Here is a 16,804-nt window from a genome sequence, read left to right as displayed (position 1 = left end):
AGCCGTTAAGACAGGAAAGAGTTGGAAACTGAGAGCCAGGTTGAGATATCTAAAGGCTATTCTGACTACGTACCAAATTTTGGTCCCAAAATTTCAAAACCAACTTTGAAAAAGGAGAAATACCTATGAAAAAAGAAAGGTTACAAGGATTGCAATGGCAGCTCCAAGGGCATTGACAGGCTGAACGGGTGTGTAGAAGATGATGATGGAGGAGATTATAACCGAAATTTGTTTTATTGTATTTCCGATGTTAAGGTTGCGTTTGGTATGTTACTGAGAATGTAATTATTGAAAATATAATTATTGGGTATATGATTATTGAAAATATAACTTTACCGTGTTTGTTATAATATGAAAAAGTGATGATTGCAGAGAATGTGATTGTTGAGAGAATTACATTATAAAAGTTTGTTTGAAAGTACTTTATTAGGAATGTAGTGTAAATTTACAAAATTATTATTATGTATGAAAATATAAAAATAAATAAATTTATCTTTTTTTAATATAAAATATTAACTTTTTAACTTTATTCTTAAAATAATAAATAATAATATAACAAAAATAATATAATATTTAATATAAATTATATAAATATTAAAATATATAAAATTAAAAAATATTTATTTTTATTAAATAAGATATATTTATCTAACCGATTCTCGACTTTCCCTCCCCGTGGGAAAGTCACTTTCTCTCTGGCCTAAGAGGAAATCACATTCACTTTTGGTTTTGCAATGTCATTACATTGTAAAAGTATTATACCAAACGTGGTAAAGTGATTACATCTAATTAAAATCCTTGCAAGCTGCATAACTTCCTCAATACCTAACGGGACCTAAATGTCAAAGGAGAAATTTGATCCAAATACATGTACGAAACTTGATTATACAAGTGGTAGAAGACACTTTGAGCTACCACCCACAAGCAAAAAGTCAAAATAAATATATTTTTTCTTAGGAAGAAGATCGTTTGTCACACATAAAAAGTGCAATATAAATAAGATAACAATAAATTTTTACTAAACAAATTTTGATTCAACACTCGAGCATTTTGTTCATTGATTAGTACTTTTTCAAATCCCCTTCTCCAATTAAAAAAAATTAGATCCAATTTGTGAGATTGCCTTATACCAGCCAACCGCCTAAAGCTGAGTACCAGTTTCTATAAAAAAATAGTTCATATATGAACTTCACAACATTTCAAAGCATCAAGCTGATACATGTTGTACGTAAGTCTGAATGTATTACTAGTACATAGCAAGAAAAACTAGTCATGTAACATTTCTTTTTTTTTTTCTTAAATCAAAGAGATTTTATTAAGATTCTATAAAAAAATATTTTTACTAAACCAAGCATTATATAATAATTCTATGAACTTTCATGTATTCTCTTTTGAGCGAAAATTCAAACAACAAAATTGGAAAAAATCAGAAAATGCCTTCCTCGGGTAATCATATCTTGTTATGAATTTGAGAAAAAAGAGAATGAAATAGCTCCACTAGTAAACCGATATTGCACCAAACTAAATCAGCCAATTCAGAATATAACCCCCAAAAATCCACAGGATTCAAATTAGGCGATTGAACCAAAAAAAGGCAAACTCAGCTGTGACTGCAGAAGTAAAGAACACCATAATCCAAATACTAGTATGGTCTTATATACCTCATAGCCTTTCAATATCTGTCTTGAACTCAGCAACATACCGGTAGTAATCACCTTTCCTAAATCCAAATCACAAAACCCATCAAAATTTCCTCAAATAAAAAGTACATAACCTGGAAAAATTGATCAGCAAAAGCATGAAGGAATAATTAAATTAAACCAACGAGGAGAAAGAAGAACTTACATCTTGTAGTAACTATAAATGAACTTTTCTTGTCAATGAATGACTTTCGTTTCGCGTTTTCCTAAAAAAAATCAATTATAATTTATTTTAATCAAAAAATATAAAAACAATTGACACCGCCTCGTTAAACATTGGAAAAACATATGAGCCGCTTTTGTCAACCATTTCTATTTGTTTAATATTTTGGAGCTTTGATCAATCAAAAAGGATGATTGGAGAGCTTTGCATGTGCACAAGCATCCAGAAACTAATTGCTGCACATTTCAATGCCAAAAAGTTCAAAGAATAGCGCGCTATCAAGTGTAAAAGGCCTTCAGCAATAGTAATTACAAAAGGTCTAAAAATCAATAGAGACGATATAGACAAACATGCATAGTAGTTCATGCCACTAACAGATTTCCCCTTCATCCCTTTCTTTGAGAAAATGTTTTGAAACACGAATGCTAAATTGGATATCATAATCCCATGAAACCTGAAACACATAGCTTAGTAGCTGAGGCACAAAATTTCTATTTTATATATATATAAGCATCATGAGAGCCAATAGCTAGAGACAGGTAAGCTAAGTGTAAGGAAAGGCATTCAAAACTTATTATTATTATTATTATATATATTGAAAACTACATTCAAGGCTCACTAAGTGGCAAAGTAAATGCCAATCTTTTTCGAGATTGTAAGATTCTCAATGGAGGCAACGTGCAAAATGTTTATTAAAGAAATCATGATTTTTTTCAAAGAATGTTAAATGAATTTAAAGTTTTTATGTTTCTTAGAGAGAATGCAGAGTCTCAAATATATGAATGCAAAAGAATTGAGTTTAACTAGAAAAGTTGAAATAAAAAATAAATAAAAAAACGAGGAAGGTGAGAGAATACAAAAAGGACCAGATAAGTTTGCCTTGGATAAAATAATGGCAAACCAAAGAGGAGATTTCTAGGAGAGAGTAGAGAAAACAAGATGACTAGGCGGCAAAGGTTTTTCACGAATGATTTTTCATTTATTCGCATATAGATATTTTTGAAATTATAAAAGGATATTTCTTTTCTTTTCTTTTCATAAAAAAATCTCTTTTTACTTTTTTTTGTATTTTTTTATTGAGTCTTTAATAATTGTGTTTTTGTCTAAAATTTAGAAAAAAAATAACAAATATAATAGTAAGTATTAAAAAATTTTAATCGAATAAATCAATTAAGTATGAACAAATTTGATTTAATTTATTCAATTTTGATTTTAAATGATTACTTGATTCAATTTATTTGATTACGTATCATACTATATGTCACGATATCAATGAAAAATTATACCAATTGATATATTACATTATTTTAATAAAATATCGCACGATATGCGTACGATACGAAATGATAATTTTTTAAATTTTAAAGAAAATTATGAGGTTATTATTTTCAAAGATAGTTTTTATTTAAAAAAAAATCTATGCGGCTCTTGTGAGTTGTCTGGATCCTTAGTGTGCATTCTGTGCAGCTCCCGTGCCGTTCATCTAATCTATATTCTTAATATTAATATTAATATTAAAAATATTTTATATTTTAAAAACATTTAATATTAATATTAAATATTAATATTATTCATTTAACCTATATTCTTAATCTTAATATAAAATGTTTTTTTTATTTTTTAAAATATATTTTATATTCTTGATCGGTGCAACATATTTTTCGTAATTAATGAGTGTTTTATATTTAAAATAAATTTTTATTTTCTGAATAAATGTAAATCTTGAAAATATTTTTTAAAAATTATTTTAAATCAAAACAAATAGATATAAAACTTCACAATTCTTAAGGATCAAAGGCAGGAACAACAGAGGATCAAAGGCTGGAAGGTGCTTTAGCAGCTAAAATTGGATAAACCAACAATGCTTACACCAAAAAACAAGGAAACACGTTTCTCCGACTAACCTTTAGATTGACAGTTCAAATGCTCGCTGTCTTAATATGGAAATATTCGGCTGGGAGAGTTAACCGGATTAAAGAGCTGGTGGACCCCACTTTTGAACTTTTTTGTCTAACTAGGTTTCAAACGATTATAACCGTCCGATTCGTTTTCACATTTTTTGGCCCGTTGGATTATGATTGGCTGTATCCGTGTACACATAAAACAGAGTATCTATACTTGTTAATAACCTCCACGTCATCAGGATATGTTGTGGGCCCGATTGAACCAAATCAAGCAAATATTAATTTCTTTTTGTTATTTTTTTGAAAGGAAAAAAAACTTTCACGAGAAAGTTACCAGTGACTCTCATTTTCGTCACACACTATACTGTATCTGTTTCTTGTTCGATGTTGGTGACGAAAAACCCTAATCCAATCGTCACCGTTTCGCGGTGGGCCGAAACCCTGGCCCTAATCCCTTTACATATTTGCTAATTTTTTTTTCTCTGGAATCTGTATGGAATCGGAGAAAATCTTACTTTCCTGAGAAAGCCCTAGAAATTTATCATCTTTCCCCGTTGTTAAAAACAACAGCAGCAAGGCCATGTCCAATGAGTTAGCGCAAAAGCAACAGCCGTCGATATCGGAACGGTTTAAGGCTCTGTTGAAGCAACGGGAAGATGACCTTAGGGTTTCCGGTGGTGACGATGAGGTGGCGGCGACCCCGAGTAGGGGGGAGATTGTTCAGCTTTACGAGGCTGTATTATCGGAACTAACTTTCAATTCGAAGCCGATAATTACTGATCTTACGATCATTGCCGGCGAACAGCGGGAGCACGGCGAAGGCATTGCCGATGCTATTTGTGCTCGAATTCTTGAGGTTAGTTAAAAATTAGGTTGTCCACTGTACTGCCAATTAATTTGAACATTTTTTTAAAAAATTTAATTTTAAGTTTATTGCCCGCAGGTTCCAGTTGAGCAAAAACTTCCTTCATTATATCTATTAGATAGCATTGTAAAGAATATTGGCCGAGAATATGTTAGGCATTTCTCTTCCCGTTTGCCAGAGGTGAGTCATTGGCAACATTTTTTATGAAGTTCATTTCTTTATTATTAGCCTGATGTCGATTAATTATGTTTTTGTGTTAATTTGATTAGGTTTTCTGTGAGGCATACAGGCAAGTTAACCCTAACTTGTATCCTGCTATGCGCCATCTCTTCGGCACGTGGTCAACAGTGTTTCCACCTTCTGTCCTCCGAAAAATCGAGATACAGTTGCAATTTTCTCAATCAGCAAACCAACAATCGCCGGGTGTAACTTCCTTGCGGTCTTCTGAATCGCCTCGTCCCACACATGGCATACATGTTAATCCTAAGTACTTACGGCAGTTGGAACAACAGTCAGGTGCAGATAGTGTAAGCTTTCCGATGAAAAACTCTGTTCTTGACGTCCTTTCTTTTACTGGAATGTAGGGTGTCAAACTGTGGTTTAGATTCCTGCACATTGCTGTGTTCTGTAGTCTTCATGACATTATTCAGAGTAAACAAAACAAAAAAGTGTTTTTCTGTTGAAATTCTTTGAATTAGATATTGCTAGCAGTTGTAGATCCCTCTGGAAAGAATTGCTTTTGGTACTGAAGGAAGTTTATGATTAAAAGGTGAATTGGGCAGTGATCACTAGGGCTAGGCTGGAATGGAGGGATTGGGTTGCCAGAATATTCAGGGGAATAGATATATTCGGATTATTTGCTAAAAAGTAGTTGGAATTTCAGTTAAGATGAGAGGTTAACATGGGCCTGCAGCAAGTGATGATACAGCTAGTTTTAGCTTCTGTTCTCTGTTGTTGAGCTGTAAGACAAGGCTTTTTAGATCTAGAATTTCAAGATAACAACAGAGGTGAAGATAAGCAAGCATTCCATAGTTGTAGTTACTTTAAGAAACTTGTAAATCTAAACTCAAATTCTCTTGGAGAACAACTGGGTTATTAAGTTAGTATTCTGTTTTTTTGGAGGGATGATGTGGGGAAGGCTTATTTTCTTTTCCACTGTGCTTATATGTTTTTGGTGATTAATATTCTTAAGTGCTCTTTCTTTTCTTGTTAATTTTTGTTTATATAGCTCTTTCTTTTTCCCATCCTTTTCCTTTCCAATTTATGAGTTGGGCCATTTGCTTCCATGTTAATTTTTGTTTAGAATGTCTTTCTTTCTATATGAACCATATTATTTTCCTGCTAGTGATTTGGTTATGATTTTAGCTTACCTGACTGGTAAACCTGTTGAGAAATCTTCTCAAAACTTTTGTTATTGATGTGATTGTACACGCATACGCACGCGCGCGCGCACACACACGCATTGTACAGAAAGGCATCTTAAGTGTGAAATGATTCCAACCTTTGCAGAACACTCAGCACGTAAGAGGCACGTCTGCAGCTCTAAAAGTGTATGGTCAAAAACATTCCATTGGATTTGATGAATTTGATTCTGATCATACAGAGGTTCCATCCTCACATGTTGGAGTGCGAAGATTGCGTTCAACTGGAAATGTTGGCCGTACTTCTGTTGTGGTTGGGGCTAACAAGTCAGCTTCCATAGTTTCAAGACCCTTCTCACCATCAAGGATCGGATCTGATAGACTTGTATTGTCAGAAGTTGATGATCTCCCATCAGATGGTTCTCCTAGAAGGTTTGTCGAGGGAACCTCTCCATCTCGTCCTGTCTTCGATTATGGACGTGGAAGAGCAATCGTCAGAGATGAGGAGACAAGAGAGTGGCAGAGGAAGCACTCTTATGACGATTACCATAATCGTTCTGAAAGTTCTTTGAATGCATACAAACTTGGCAATGGACATGAGCGCCAAACACCCAGGGCTTTAATAGATGCATATGGCAATGATAGAGGAAAAGGAATTTCTAACAGCAAGCCTGCACAGGTTGAACGGCTGGCTGTAAATGGAATGGGCAATAAAGTGACTCCAATATCATGGCAGAATACTGAAGAGGAAGAGTTTGATTGGGAAGATATGAGCCCTACATTAGCAGACCGCAGTAGGAGCAATGATTTTTCACTGTCATCTGTTCCACCTTTTGGAAGCATTGGGGAAAGGCCTGCTGGATTGGAATCTAATAGTAGGAGCAGTCGCGCTACTCAAACTCAGCTACCCCTTGTTGATGATTCTTCAACAATTCCTAAAAATGCAGTCTCTTCACTGAGTGTATGCTTGTTCAACTTTTCATCTGTACCATTTGTTGTTCAGGCATCCTTGCTAGTTATTATTATGAATGAAATGATATTTGTATTAGGAAAAGTCTGCTTACTTCCCCTCTCTTTGTGCTAATTTTGTAGACTGGTGTTAATATTTCTAGTTTTTATCACTGTAATTTTGCTATTATAAACTGCCAACTTCATATGATGTAGATGATTTGAACAATAAAATCTCATAAATCATGAGGGGTTGGGTCCTTTTGCAGGCAGTCTGACCGCATCTGGCTTTCTATGCTTTTTATTTCTCTGTTGTCCGGTAAATTCTGGATTTCAGGGCACCATTTTCTGTATCAATTGCTGCATTTACGACAACTTCTATTGTGTATTTAATACTTATATAGTTGGTTGACATCTTTCTATTGTGTATTTAATAGTTATATGTTTTCTGCAGAGTGGTCGTGGATCAAGTCAGATCCTGCATTCGCATCATCCTCAAGAGGCTTGGAATTCCTCATACCATTTTTCTCAGCCATCACGGAACCTTCATGCCAAAGGAAGAGGAAGGGATTTCCAAATACCCTTTTCAGCTAGTGGTATACAGTCATTAGGTGGTGAGAAAATTGTTCCCCTTATCGACAAATTACCTGATGGTGGTTCACAATTTCTTAGGCCTCCAGCTGTTGTGCCAAGAACCGGCTCTTCTAGCCTTGACTCTGTCACAGTTGGAGCTCGGCCAGCCATTATACCATCAACAACTGGGGTATGGCCTCCAGTTAATGTTCATAAATCTCAGCCACCAGCCATGCACTCTAATTATTCACTGCAGCAGCATAGTAGGAGTCAGTTTGATTCTATCAATCCTATCAACATGGTCATGAATGAGGGTCCAAATAAACGTTCATATATGGCTGAACAGTTTGATAGATTTGAAAGCAAGGAGCAAAGCTTGACAAGGGTGCCACAATTGCCCGATCAACGTGCTGCTTTGCACCAGCGAAACCAAATGCAAGTGACTTCTTTGCAGCCACACTTTCTTCCTTCTCAGGATCTTCGAGAAAATTTCCTTTCATCTGCAACAGCACCATTACCACCTCGCTTACTGGCACCATCCTTGAATCATGGATACACTCCACAAATGCATGGTGCTGTTATCAGTATGGTCCCATCTAATCCAATACATGTTGCACAGCCTCCTTTACCAATCCCAAATATGCCAACTGTTTCTTTGCAGTTACAGGGGGGAGCCTTGCCACCTCTTCCTCCTGGTCCACCACCGGCATCTCAAATGATACCTGCAACTCAAAATGCAGGGCCACTTCTCCCTAACCAAGCACAGAGTGGTCCATATTCTGGTTTGATTAGTTCCCTTATGGCTCAAGGTTTGATTTCCTTGACAAAACCAACCCCCATACAGGTACTTATTTTGGTGAGGTTCTTCTGTAGGATATGTAAATTATTTATTCAATAAGATTGTATCTCAATGAAGCAATTTATTTTGTAGGATCCTGTAGGACTTGAGTTTAATGCAGATCTCCTCAAGGTGCGACATGAGTCTTCAATAAGTGCTTTATATGCTGATCTTCCGAGGCAGTGCACAACATGTGGCCTTCGATTCAAGTTCCAGGAGGAACACAGTACTCATATGGATTGGCATGTGACTAGAAACCGGATGTCTAAGAACCGTAAGCAGAAGCCTTCTCGGAAGTGGTTTGTGAGTGCTAGTATGTGGCTTAGTGGTGCGGAAGCTCTGGGAACTGATGCAGTTCCTGGATTTTTACCTACTGAGAATGTTGTAGAAAAGAAAGATGATGAAGAATTGGCAGTTCCTGCTGATGAAGATCAGAGTGTATGTGCATTATGTGGTGAGCCTTTTGATGATTTCTATAGTGATGAAACAGAGGAGTGGATGTATAGGGGGGCTGTCTACATGAATGCACCCAATGGATCAATTGAAGGCATGGATAGATCTCAATTAGGTCCAATAGTGCATGCTAAATGCAGGTCAGAATCTAGTGTGGTTCCCTCTGAAGATTTTGTGCGGTGTGACGGGGTATGCCTTTTTATCTTTGCCTCCCAATTGGATTGCCGTATTTGTTTTTGTGTTACCAATATCATCTTTGTAGACCACAAATGTTATTTCATCACCTTATTCAATTCCATTTTCAGTTCCCAAATGCTTCTACAGATCTTTCTCTGTGAGCTTTGTGCATTCAGTTCAGGCTGAAATACATTTTTTGTGTCAATCTTGGAAAGCAATATTGTTGTGGAACTGAATACTAAAATAAAATTTAGAAATGGAGATGGATGGAGAAACTTCCCTTGTAACCATTTTAGCATTAAATTGAGAAAGTTCAATTGCTGGTATTAAGGAAGACAACCTTTTATCTGGCTTTTTTGTGTGCAGATTTACCATGATTGATACCTTGAGTGTAGATGTAACTGAATATGATCATAACTGCATGTAGTGCTTCTTGTTTCCTGCAACTATATACTCGTTTTGAACAAGCCTTGTTTCCTTGCTTCTTTGGGTGCTGAGAAGATGTTGTGGCAAGCTGAGTTTTGTAAATATATATATATCCCATTCCTTTATCTTATATTTTCTTCTCCTCATTACTTGCAGGGAAATTCTGAGGACAGTAGTCAAAGAAAAAGATTGCGGAGTTAACCTTGTTTAGTTGGCCTTTAAGCTTATGTAACTTTGTTTGAGTTTCATCTTAGTAGTATGCTCTTACTTAGTTTATGTTAGTGTTGGTGGTTGCAGTAGCTTGGCGACATGCCAGATCCTTGTACATGTATAGTTGAACTTGTACCATGCACAATATCATGCAGCAAAAAGGTTACAGATTCTCTCGCAGCCTTAATTTTGTGGCGTTCTCCTTGTTTCTTTCCTGCAAAAAGATCCGGAGGAACATTTTAAACATTCTGTATTGTGTCAGCAATCGCAACGAGAATCCTTGAACTGTTACATGGGAGAGTATTGCTTCGTTTCACCGTGTCTTTTGAATTTTGACCATCTATATAGTTCTGAAACAAGCTGTGGAGGAGTTCCAGCAATATATATATATATATTTTTTGTATTCGTTTTATTTCTCCTCGTGATATTCTGCAGGGTCACATGGCAGTTTCAATTTGCAGATGGCTGTTAGAAGGCCCCTCTTTTGCTCACTTCTTTGCCCGATGAACTGATACAGGCAGCAACAGGTTTTATGCATACTTCGACTCTCCAATTCCTTTTCCCTTAGGTTGCGACTCTTTCATGTAACCTTCTGTACTGGTTGTAAATGAGATGGTTCATGTTGTTTCCCAATGTTATGAATGGCTGAAATTTGTTTGTTCTTTGGTCAACATTTGTCTATATAGGTCATCTCTCTCTCTCTCTCTCTTCATTTGTTTCAAGCCATGTGTCTGTCTGTACCAACTACTAGAGTATGAAGGATTGAAATAAGGACTACGTTGGTCTAGCGATTTCAAATTGATATATGTTTTGTCATCATTATTATAATATATCAAAATATTATATCACGTGACATATAATCACAAATAATATTTTTATTAATAAAAATTGATTAATCATCGATTATAAAAACTCATAGGACATATAATCATAAATAATATTTTTATTAATAAAAATTGATTAATTATTAATTATAAAAATTTATTAAAATTTAATTAAATATAATAAAAATATAATCTTTGGCTAGTTTAATTTTAAAAATAAATTTATACGGATTTGAAAGCCAAAGTTTAACAGTAGAAGTCCCGCGGAGGTAGAACCACGCTGGTCATCACATATGTGCCTTTTCTTTATTATCGACAACTCCTTCAGTATTGTCCCCATTATCAGGCCAACATCCAAAGGCAAATCTTGACATCTGAATATTCTAATTTTTAAGTCCCTATTTTCAATTATTTAGGGTGTCGGCAGCATCTAAAATAATTAGAAATCAATAATTTGTTACTACGGCATAAGATTTAAGTCATTGAATGGGGTTTGTACTGGAAGACAATGTCCGAGTCTTTATCCCCGCGGCCGCTGATGTTCACCACAACCTTGGTTCCATTGGCAAGAGTTGGACATAGTTTCTCCAGGAAGGCCAATGCATGAGAGGCCTCCAACGCTGGGAATATGCCTTCCAATTTGCATAGCCGTCGGTATGCTGCGAATTGATCACACCAGTTAGTTCATTCATCTTCAAGAAATCGTTTTTGGATTGCTAATTTGCTACGATAGCTTACCATCAATGGCTTCTTGGTCGGTTGCAGAATGGAACTCTGCACGACCTGTTTCCTTTAAAAAGCTGACCTCAGGTCCAACCCCCGGGTACTCAAGCCTGCATGTGATTTGATTAAATCAATTTAACAAAACTAGGTAACATCGGGTTGTATCTTGTCTTGATTCGGCCTTAATTAGATGTATAAATGAAGTGAAATAACTGGTACAAGTGCTGATCAGTCAAGTACGTACCCCACACCAATGGAATGTGGCCCCAAAATTTGTCCTTCCGCATCTTGCAACAGATAGCTCATTGCCCCATGATACACACCAACGTCTCCTCTAGCTAGAGTTGCAGAGTGTCTGCCGCTGTCCAGCCCAAACCCAGCAGCCTCAACCCCAATCAACCTTACATCTTCGTCATTTATGAATTCGTGGAACAAACCTAAGGCATTGGATCCACTCCCTATGCAAGCCACGAGCACATCAGGTTTGCCGCCCCATTTCTCCATCGCCTGTCTTCTTGTTTCCTTCCCAATAACAGATTGAAATTCACGTACCATGCTCGGACATGGATGTGGCCCTACGACTGTTCCTGTCAGGTAATAGCTGGTTTCCAGGTTCCCCACCCACTCTCGGATCGCTTGTGAACTCGCCTCTTTGAATGCCCCCTCAACAGATTCTACCTGTATCAGTTCACAACGCATAAACAACACAAATGACTCAGAATATATAGAAGTACTCTTTGCTGATCAATGAATTAGAAAGTTTTGCTATAAGAAGGTGAAGAAAAAGAATAATATTACTGGGGCTACCTTAGCACCAAGAAGCTTCATCAGTAGGACATTAGAAGCCTGTTTTTCCATATCTGTGGCTCCCATGAAGATGGTACACTCCAGTGAAAGTTTGGCACATGCAGCAGCTGTTGCAACTCCATGCTGACCAGCGCCCGTGGCAGCCACAATGGTTTTCCGCCCCATGCGTTTGGCAATCATTGCCTGCGCTATCGCGTTGTTGATCTTGTGAGCACCACCATGGCTGAGATCCTCTCTCTTCAGGTAAATCTCTGGCCCCTCTCCTCGACTGTTCTTGTAGTGATCCGTCAACCGCTGAGCAAAGTATAAAGGTGTCTCCCTTCCAACATAGTCCCGCAATGCTGTTGTGAGCTCCTCCTGCAAGACATCAACATTTCAATATTAGATTAATATCCTAGGAGATAGTTAAATAACTGTCCGTTTTAGTGGATATTCAATTTCGATAACAAACCTGAAACTCAGAATCATGCAAAACCAAGTTGAACTCAGCTTCAAGTTTCCCCAAGCAACTCATGAGGGTCTCAGGCACATACTTCCCTCCAAACCTCCCAAATTTCCCATGATTAATCTCTTTTCTATCAACGGTTTTAATCAGTAATCTCTCTGGCTGAGGAGCTTTTATGGTCAAAGTGGTCGAAGCAGGCAAGGTTTTGGTCACTGTTTCAGGAACCACAGACACATTAGCAGCCGAAGCAGTGCCCATTTTCCTCTCAACAGTGGTACCTGAAAGTATTTGGTGGTTAAGGGAAAGAGCCTTAATGTTGCAGGCCATATCTTTGCTTGTAAAAGCTAGATTGCGGGACAGAAACAGAGAAGATTGTTTGAGTGTTACGTAGGTATGAACTAGTGGTGGGAATATTTATAGACCCCAGCCAAGGACGATAGCTACTGCCATTTGCTCTTCCTAGAAGAAGCGATTTTAGTTGATATTTTTGCAAAATATGTTGACCTTTTAAATTTAGATTATTAATTTTTGAAATAGACATTTTATCTTAGATAAATATTTTCGGTTGAACAAGTAGGTCCAATCGATTGTATTTTTATGAACTTTCTAACATGGTAAAGATAAAAAAATAATTTTATTTTTTATTAATTTTTATAATTATAATTATATAATTATATAATTTTATATTAATTTTAAAAAAAAGCTTCTTGTTGAGGAGCACCTGAGCTCCCCTAGGGAGCCCCAATCTGATGCTCCCTTCCTTGGGGAGAACCAATCTCTTGGGAGCACCGACCAATGCTCTTTTTCCTTGAGAAGTTGGAGAGCACCGATGGATGCTCTTTTATTTTTTTTAAATAATAATAATTTTTTAAATTAATAAAAAATATTTTAAGTTTTTTATTATTTTTGTTAATAATGTTTATAGTTTTAAGTAGATCTGATAATTTTGAACACAATACGAAAAAACACGAATTAAACATGTTTTGGGTTTAGTTTTAATTTGTTTCATGTCTAATCGTATCTGATACGTCGTGTCTTAATATGTCTGACATGACAAATATATTTAAAACAAGTTTAAACACATTTACTTAATCGTGTTTAAACGTTTATACGTGATACATTTATTAAGCTATTAAAAATTAATAGTTAAAAACTATTTTAACCTTACATAAATCATTTTAAATAATTGTTTTAATAAGTTTTTTAAATTTTATAAATGGTATAATATAATTATATATGCTCAACCTTAATTTTTAATTTTTTGTGATTATTTGATATTATTATTATTTTTATTTTATTATAATTATTTTTATAATTATAGATTTTAAATTTAAGTAATAAAATTATATTTAATTGTAAATATTTTTATTTAATCATGTAAACGTGTTATTAATCGTGTCGTGTCATATATTGACACGTTTAATAAACGTGTTAATCGTATCGTGTCGTATTACACGTGTATTAAATGTGTATGTGAACGTGTTTTAAATTTGAGACACGAATATTAAACGTGTCGTATTCGTGTTTAATTTTAACGTGTTTTGTTTCTAATCGTGTCTGACTCGTTAACACGAATTGTCATATCTAATTTTAAGATAAAGTATTCATTTTAAAAGTTAATAAATTTTCATATAATTTTTAATCAAAATTTAAGAAAATAAAATATTTTACCTTTTTTTATATACCACAAACGTATTTGAAGAGATATAAGTTACATTATGGTGACATTACGTCCATGAAGGTTAGGGAGCCTTTTTCCGACTGTCCTTCGCATGATTTGACGCATTTGGTCCCCCTTCTATGGACCTTCTTGGATCCAAAAAGCCACTGACGGACATGATTTGACGCATTTGGTCGGAAGGACTGAAATAGATAGCCCAGCCTCTTAATTCTCTCTTCATTTTTAAATGAAAAATGATCATTTCTTAAAAATACGATATAAAAATTACTGATGTATGGTCATGATTTGATAGTTACGATTTACGCTGTTGAGATGACTGAAGTAAATGGTCGGAGACATAGCATAGAAGGTTGACCCTCTTATTCCTTTTTTAAAAGACACGTTTAGTTCATTTTTAAATAAGAAATGATTATCTTTTTAAAATATGATATGATAAATCTGAATTTTTTTCTTAATATTACTTATTTCCCACAAGTTGGAATTGATTAAAAATAAATTATACAAAGATATGTTCAAAGATAATCGAATGGATTAATATCGTCTCTTGATTTGATAAATATGACATAATTGATCAGACGATCCAACATAAATAATTAAATTTCTTATTCTCTTTCTAAATATACGTGTTTGATTACTTTTAAATAAGAAATTATTGATTTTTAAAATAGAAATAGTAAATATCAATCATCTCTTGATATTAATTGTTTAGCACAAGTTGTAATTGACTAAAAATATATATATTTGGACCAAAGTACCTATAAAGATAATGAAAAGGACTAATACCGCCTCTTATCTTGGTTTGGTATTTAGGGTTTTACTTTGAAGATTATTTTAATATTTTAGGGTTTAATTATATTTAAATATTTTATCTTACATTGTTAAGGATTTTATAATATTACTATGTGTTTTGATAGGAAAAATATTTTTTTCTTTGATTTAATTTAAAAATTTGAGAGTCAAGTTATTAATTAATTATAAAAATTAAAAAAAGGTTATCTCAATAAACAAGAAGAATAATAAGAGAATTTGGAACTTTATATGTGGTGCTGACATGTCATTGTTATAGAAAGTGAAAAAGTTATGTAATTATGTTAATATGTCACGTTATCGTATAATATTATATATGTTATATCAGTATCACATGATATAAAACAATAAGTGACGTTTTTTGTAAACTACATTAGCTCATCCATAATTATAAAAACCTTTCTGATCAAAAATAAAAATATTAAAATTTGATTAGACTTAATAAAAAAATATATACTTATTGAAAATTTTTAAATATTATACCTTAAAAAAATCTCTTTAATTATTATATCCCTAAGTGCCAGGTATACATCCCACTTATGAATCTCAAGTACTTTTACTTAGATCTAGTAATTTTGAACAGATATATTAATACGATACGAGAAGATATGAGATAAAATAGGTTTAGGGTTTAGTATTAACATGTTTCTCGTTTAATCGGGATTAAACACGAATAACATGTTTAAACACGTTTAATTAATCGTATTATCATATTTAAACGTGTTATCATATTTTAACATGCATACGTGACACGTTTATTAACCTGTTAAAAATTAATAGTCAAAAACTATTTTAGCCTTACTTAAATAATTTTGATTTGAATGTTTTGAATTATTGATGGTTGATGGTATAGTTAATAATATGTATTTAATTATAGATGAAAATCATAGATGATTTTAGATATTTTTTGTTTTATAAAGTTAAATGTTAATGATGGATTTTATCATATTACATGATGATGAATTTTATGTGTATTATTTATATTAAATTTTATTATATTTGATGTTATTATTATTATTATTTTGTTTTGTTATAAATATTTTTTATAAATATTTATTTTTAATTTAAATAATAAACTTATATTTAATTATCAATATTTTTATTTAATCATATTAAACGTATTAATTATATCATATCGTATATTGACATGTTTAATAAACATATTAATTATATCGTATTATGTTACACGATTATTAAATATACACATATTTTAAATTTAAAATATAAATATTATTTATATCGAAAATATAAATATTTAATTATATTTAACACATTTAAAATATAAAAATATAAATTATCAGATTTTCTTTCACTGTTTGACGTGACTGGCCAATAATCATCCTACAGTTTCATATCTATATACACCACGAACACGTTGTAAAAAATTGACAAAATGAAAAGCGTCGCCAAAGGGAGGAATCCGATAAAATTGTGCAACATGCACGAGACACACGTGCCTATAAAAATATAGCGAGAGCCCAAGTTCAAAGGTTTTCCAACCTTTGTATTTATTGTAGCATTTACTATATGTATGAAATTACAATCATTTCATTCCGAAAAATGTCAAATGAAATTTTACGTAAATTTAACTATACATTTAAAATATTTATAAAAAATAAGTATTTAAATATTTAATTTATTAATTAATATATAATTCTTTTACTTAAAAGATAAAGTTTGAATTATTATTTTTTAATTAAAAAAAATTTATCAAAAATATGAGAGATAAAGAAAGAAAAAAAAATAAACACATGATATTTTTTGAGAATTGAGTTTAAAAAAATGAAGACGGAAGATTTGAATTCATCAATAGAAATAGCTTACTGAGAATTTAGAGTTCATCCCTTCTTCTATATAACTGTCGTACAAGTACCATAATAGAAATAAATATTTTTCAAT

At 33.5% G+C, this 16,804-nt stretch overlaps 2 protein-coding genes across 2 annotated transcripts; one reads left to right on the top strand and one right to left on the bottom strand.

The window, feature by feature from the left end:
- On the top strand, positions 4,090–10,271 carry LOC18597109 (polyadenylation and cleavage factor homolog 4). Its single transcript, XM_007025946.2, has 7 exons — positions 4,090–4,623; positions 4,711–4,812; positions 4,902–5,159; positions 6,142–6,954; positions 7,396–8,358; positions 8,446–8,994; positions 9,565–10,271. Exons 1-7 carry the CDS (start codon positions 4,348–4,350, stop codon positions 9,607–9,609), a joined length of 3,006 nt encoding a protein of 1,001 aa, XP_007026008.2. The 5' UTR covers positions 4,090–4,347; the 3' UTR covers positions 9,610–10,271.
- On the bottom strand, positions 10,688–12,824 carry LOC18597108 (tryptophan synthase beta chain 1). Its single transcript, XM_007025944.2, has 5 exons — positions 12,424–12,824; positions 11,973–12,329; positions 11,410–11,843; positions 11,181–11,275; positions 10,688–11,101 (listed from the first exon to the last, which is right to left on the bottom strand). Exons 1-5 carry the CDS (start codon positions 12,742–12,744, stop codon positions 10,917–10,919), a joined length of 1,392 nt encoding a protein of 463 aa, XP_007026006.1. The 5' UTR covers positions 12,745–12,824; the 3' UTR covers positions 10,688–10,916.

Source organism: Theobroma cacao, chromosome 6, assembly GCF_000208745.1.
Source record: "Theobroma cacao cultivar B97-61/B2 chromosome 6, Criollo_cocoa_genome_V2, whole genome shotgun sequence".
Classification (NCBI taxonomy): domain Eukaryota; kingdom Viridiplantae; phylum Streptophyta; class Magnoliopsida; order Malvales; family Malvaceae; genus Theobroma; species Theobroma cacao.
Note: the sequence above shows the minus strand (reverse complement) of the source record. Positions and strands in the feature narration are given on the sequence as shown.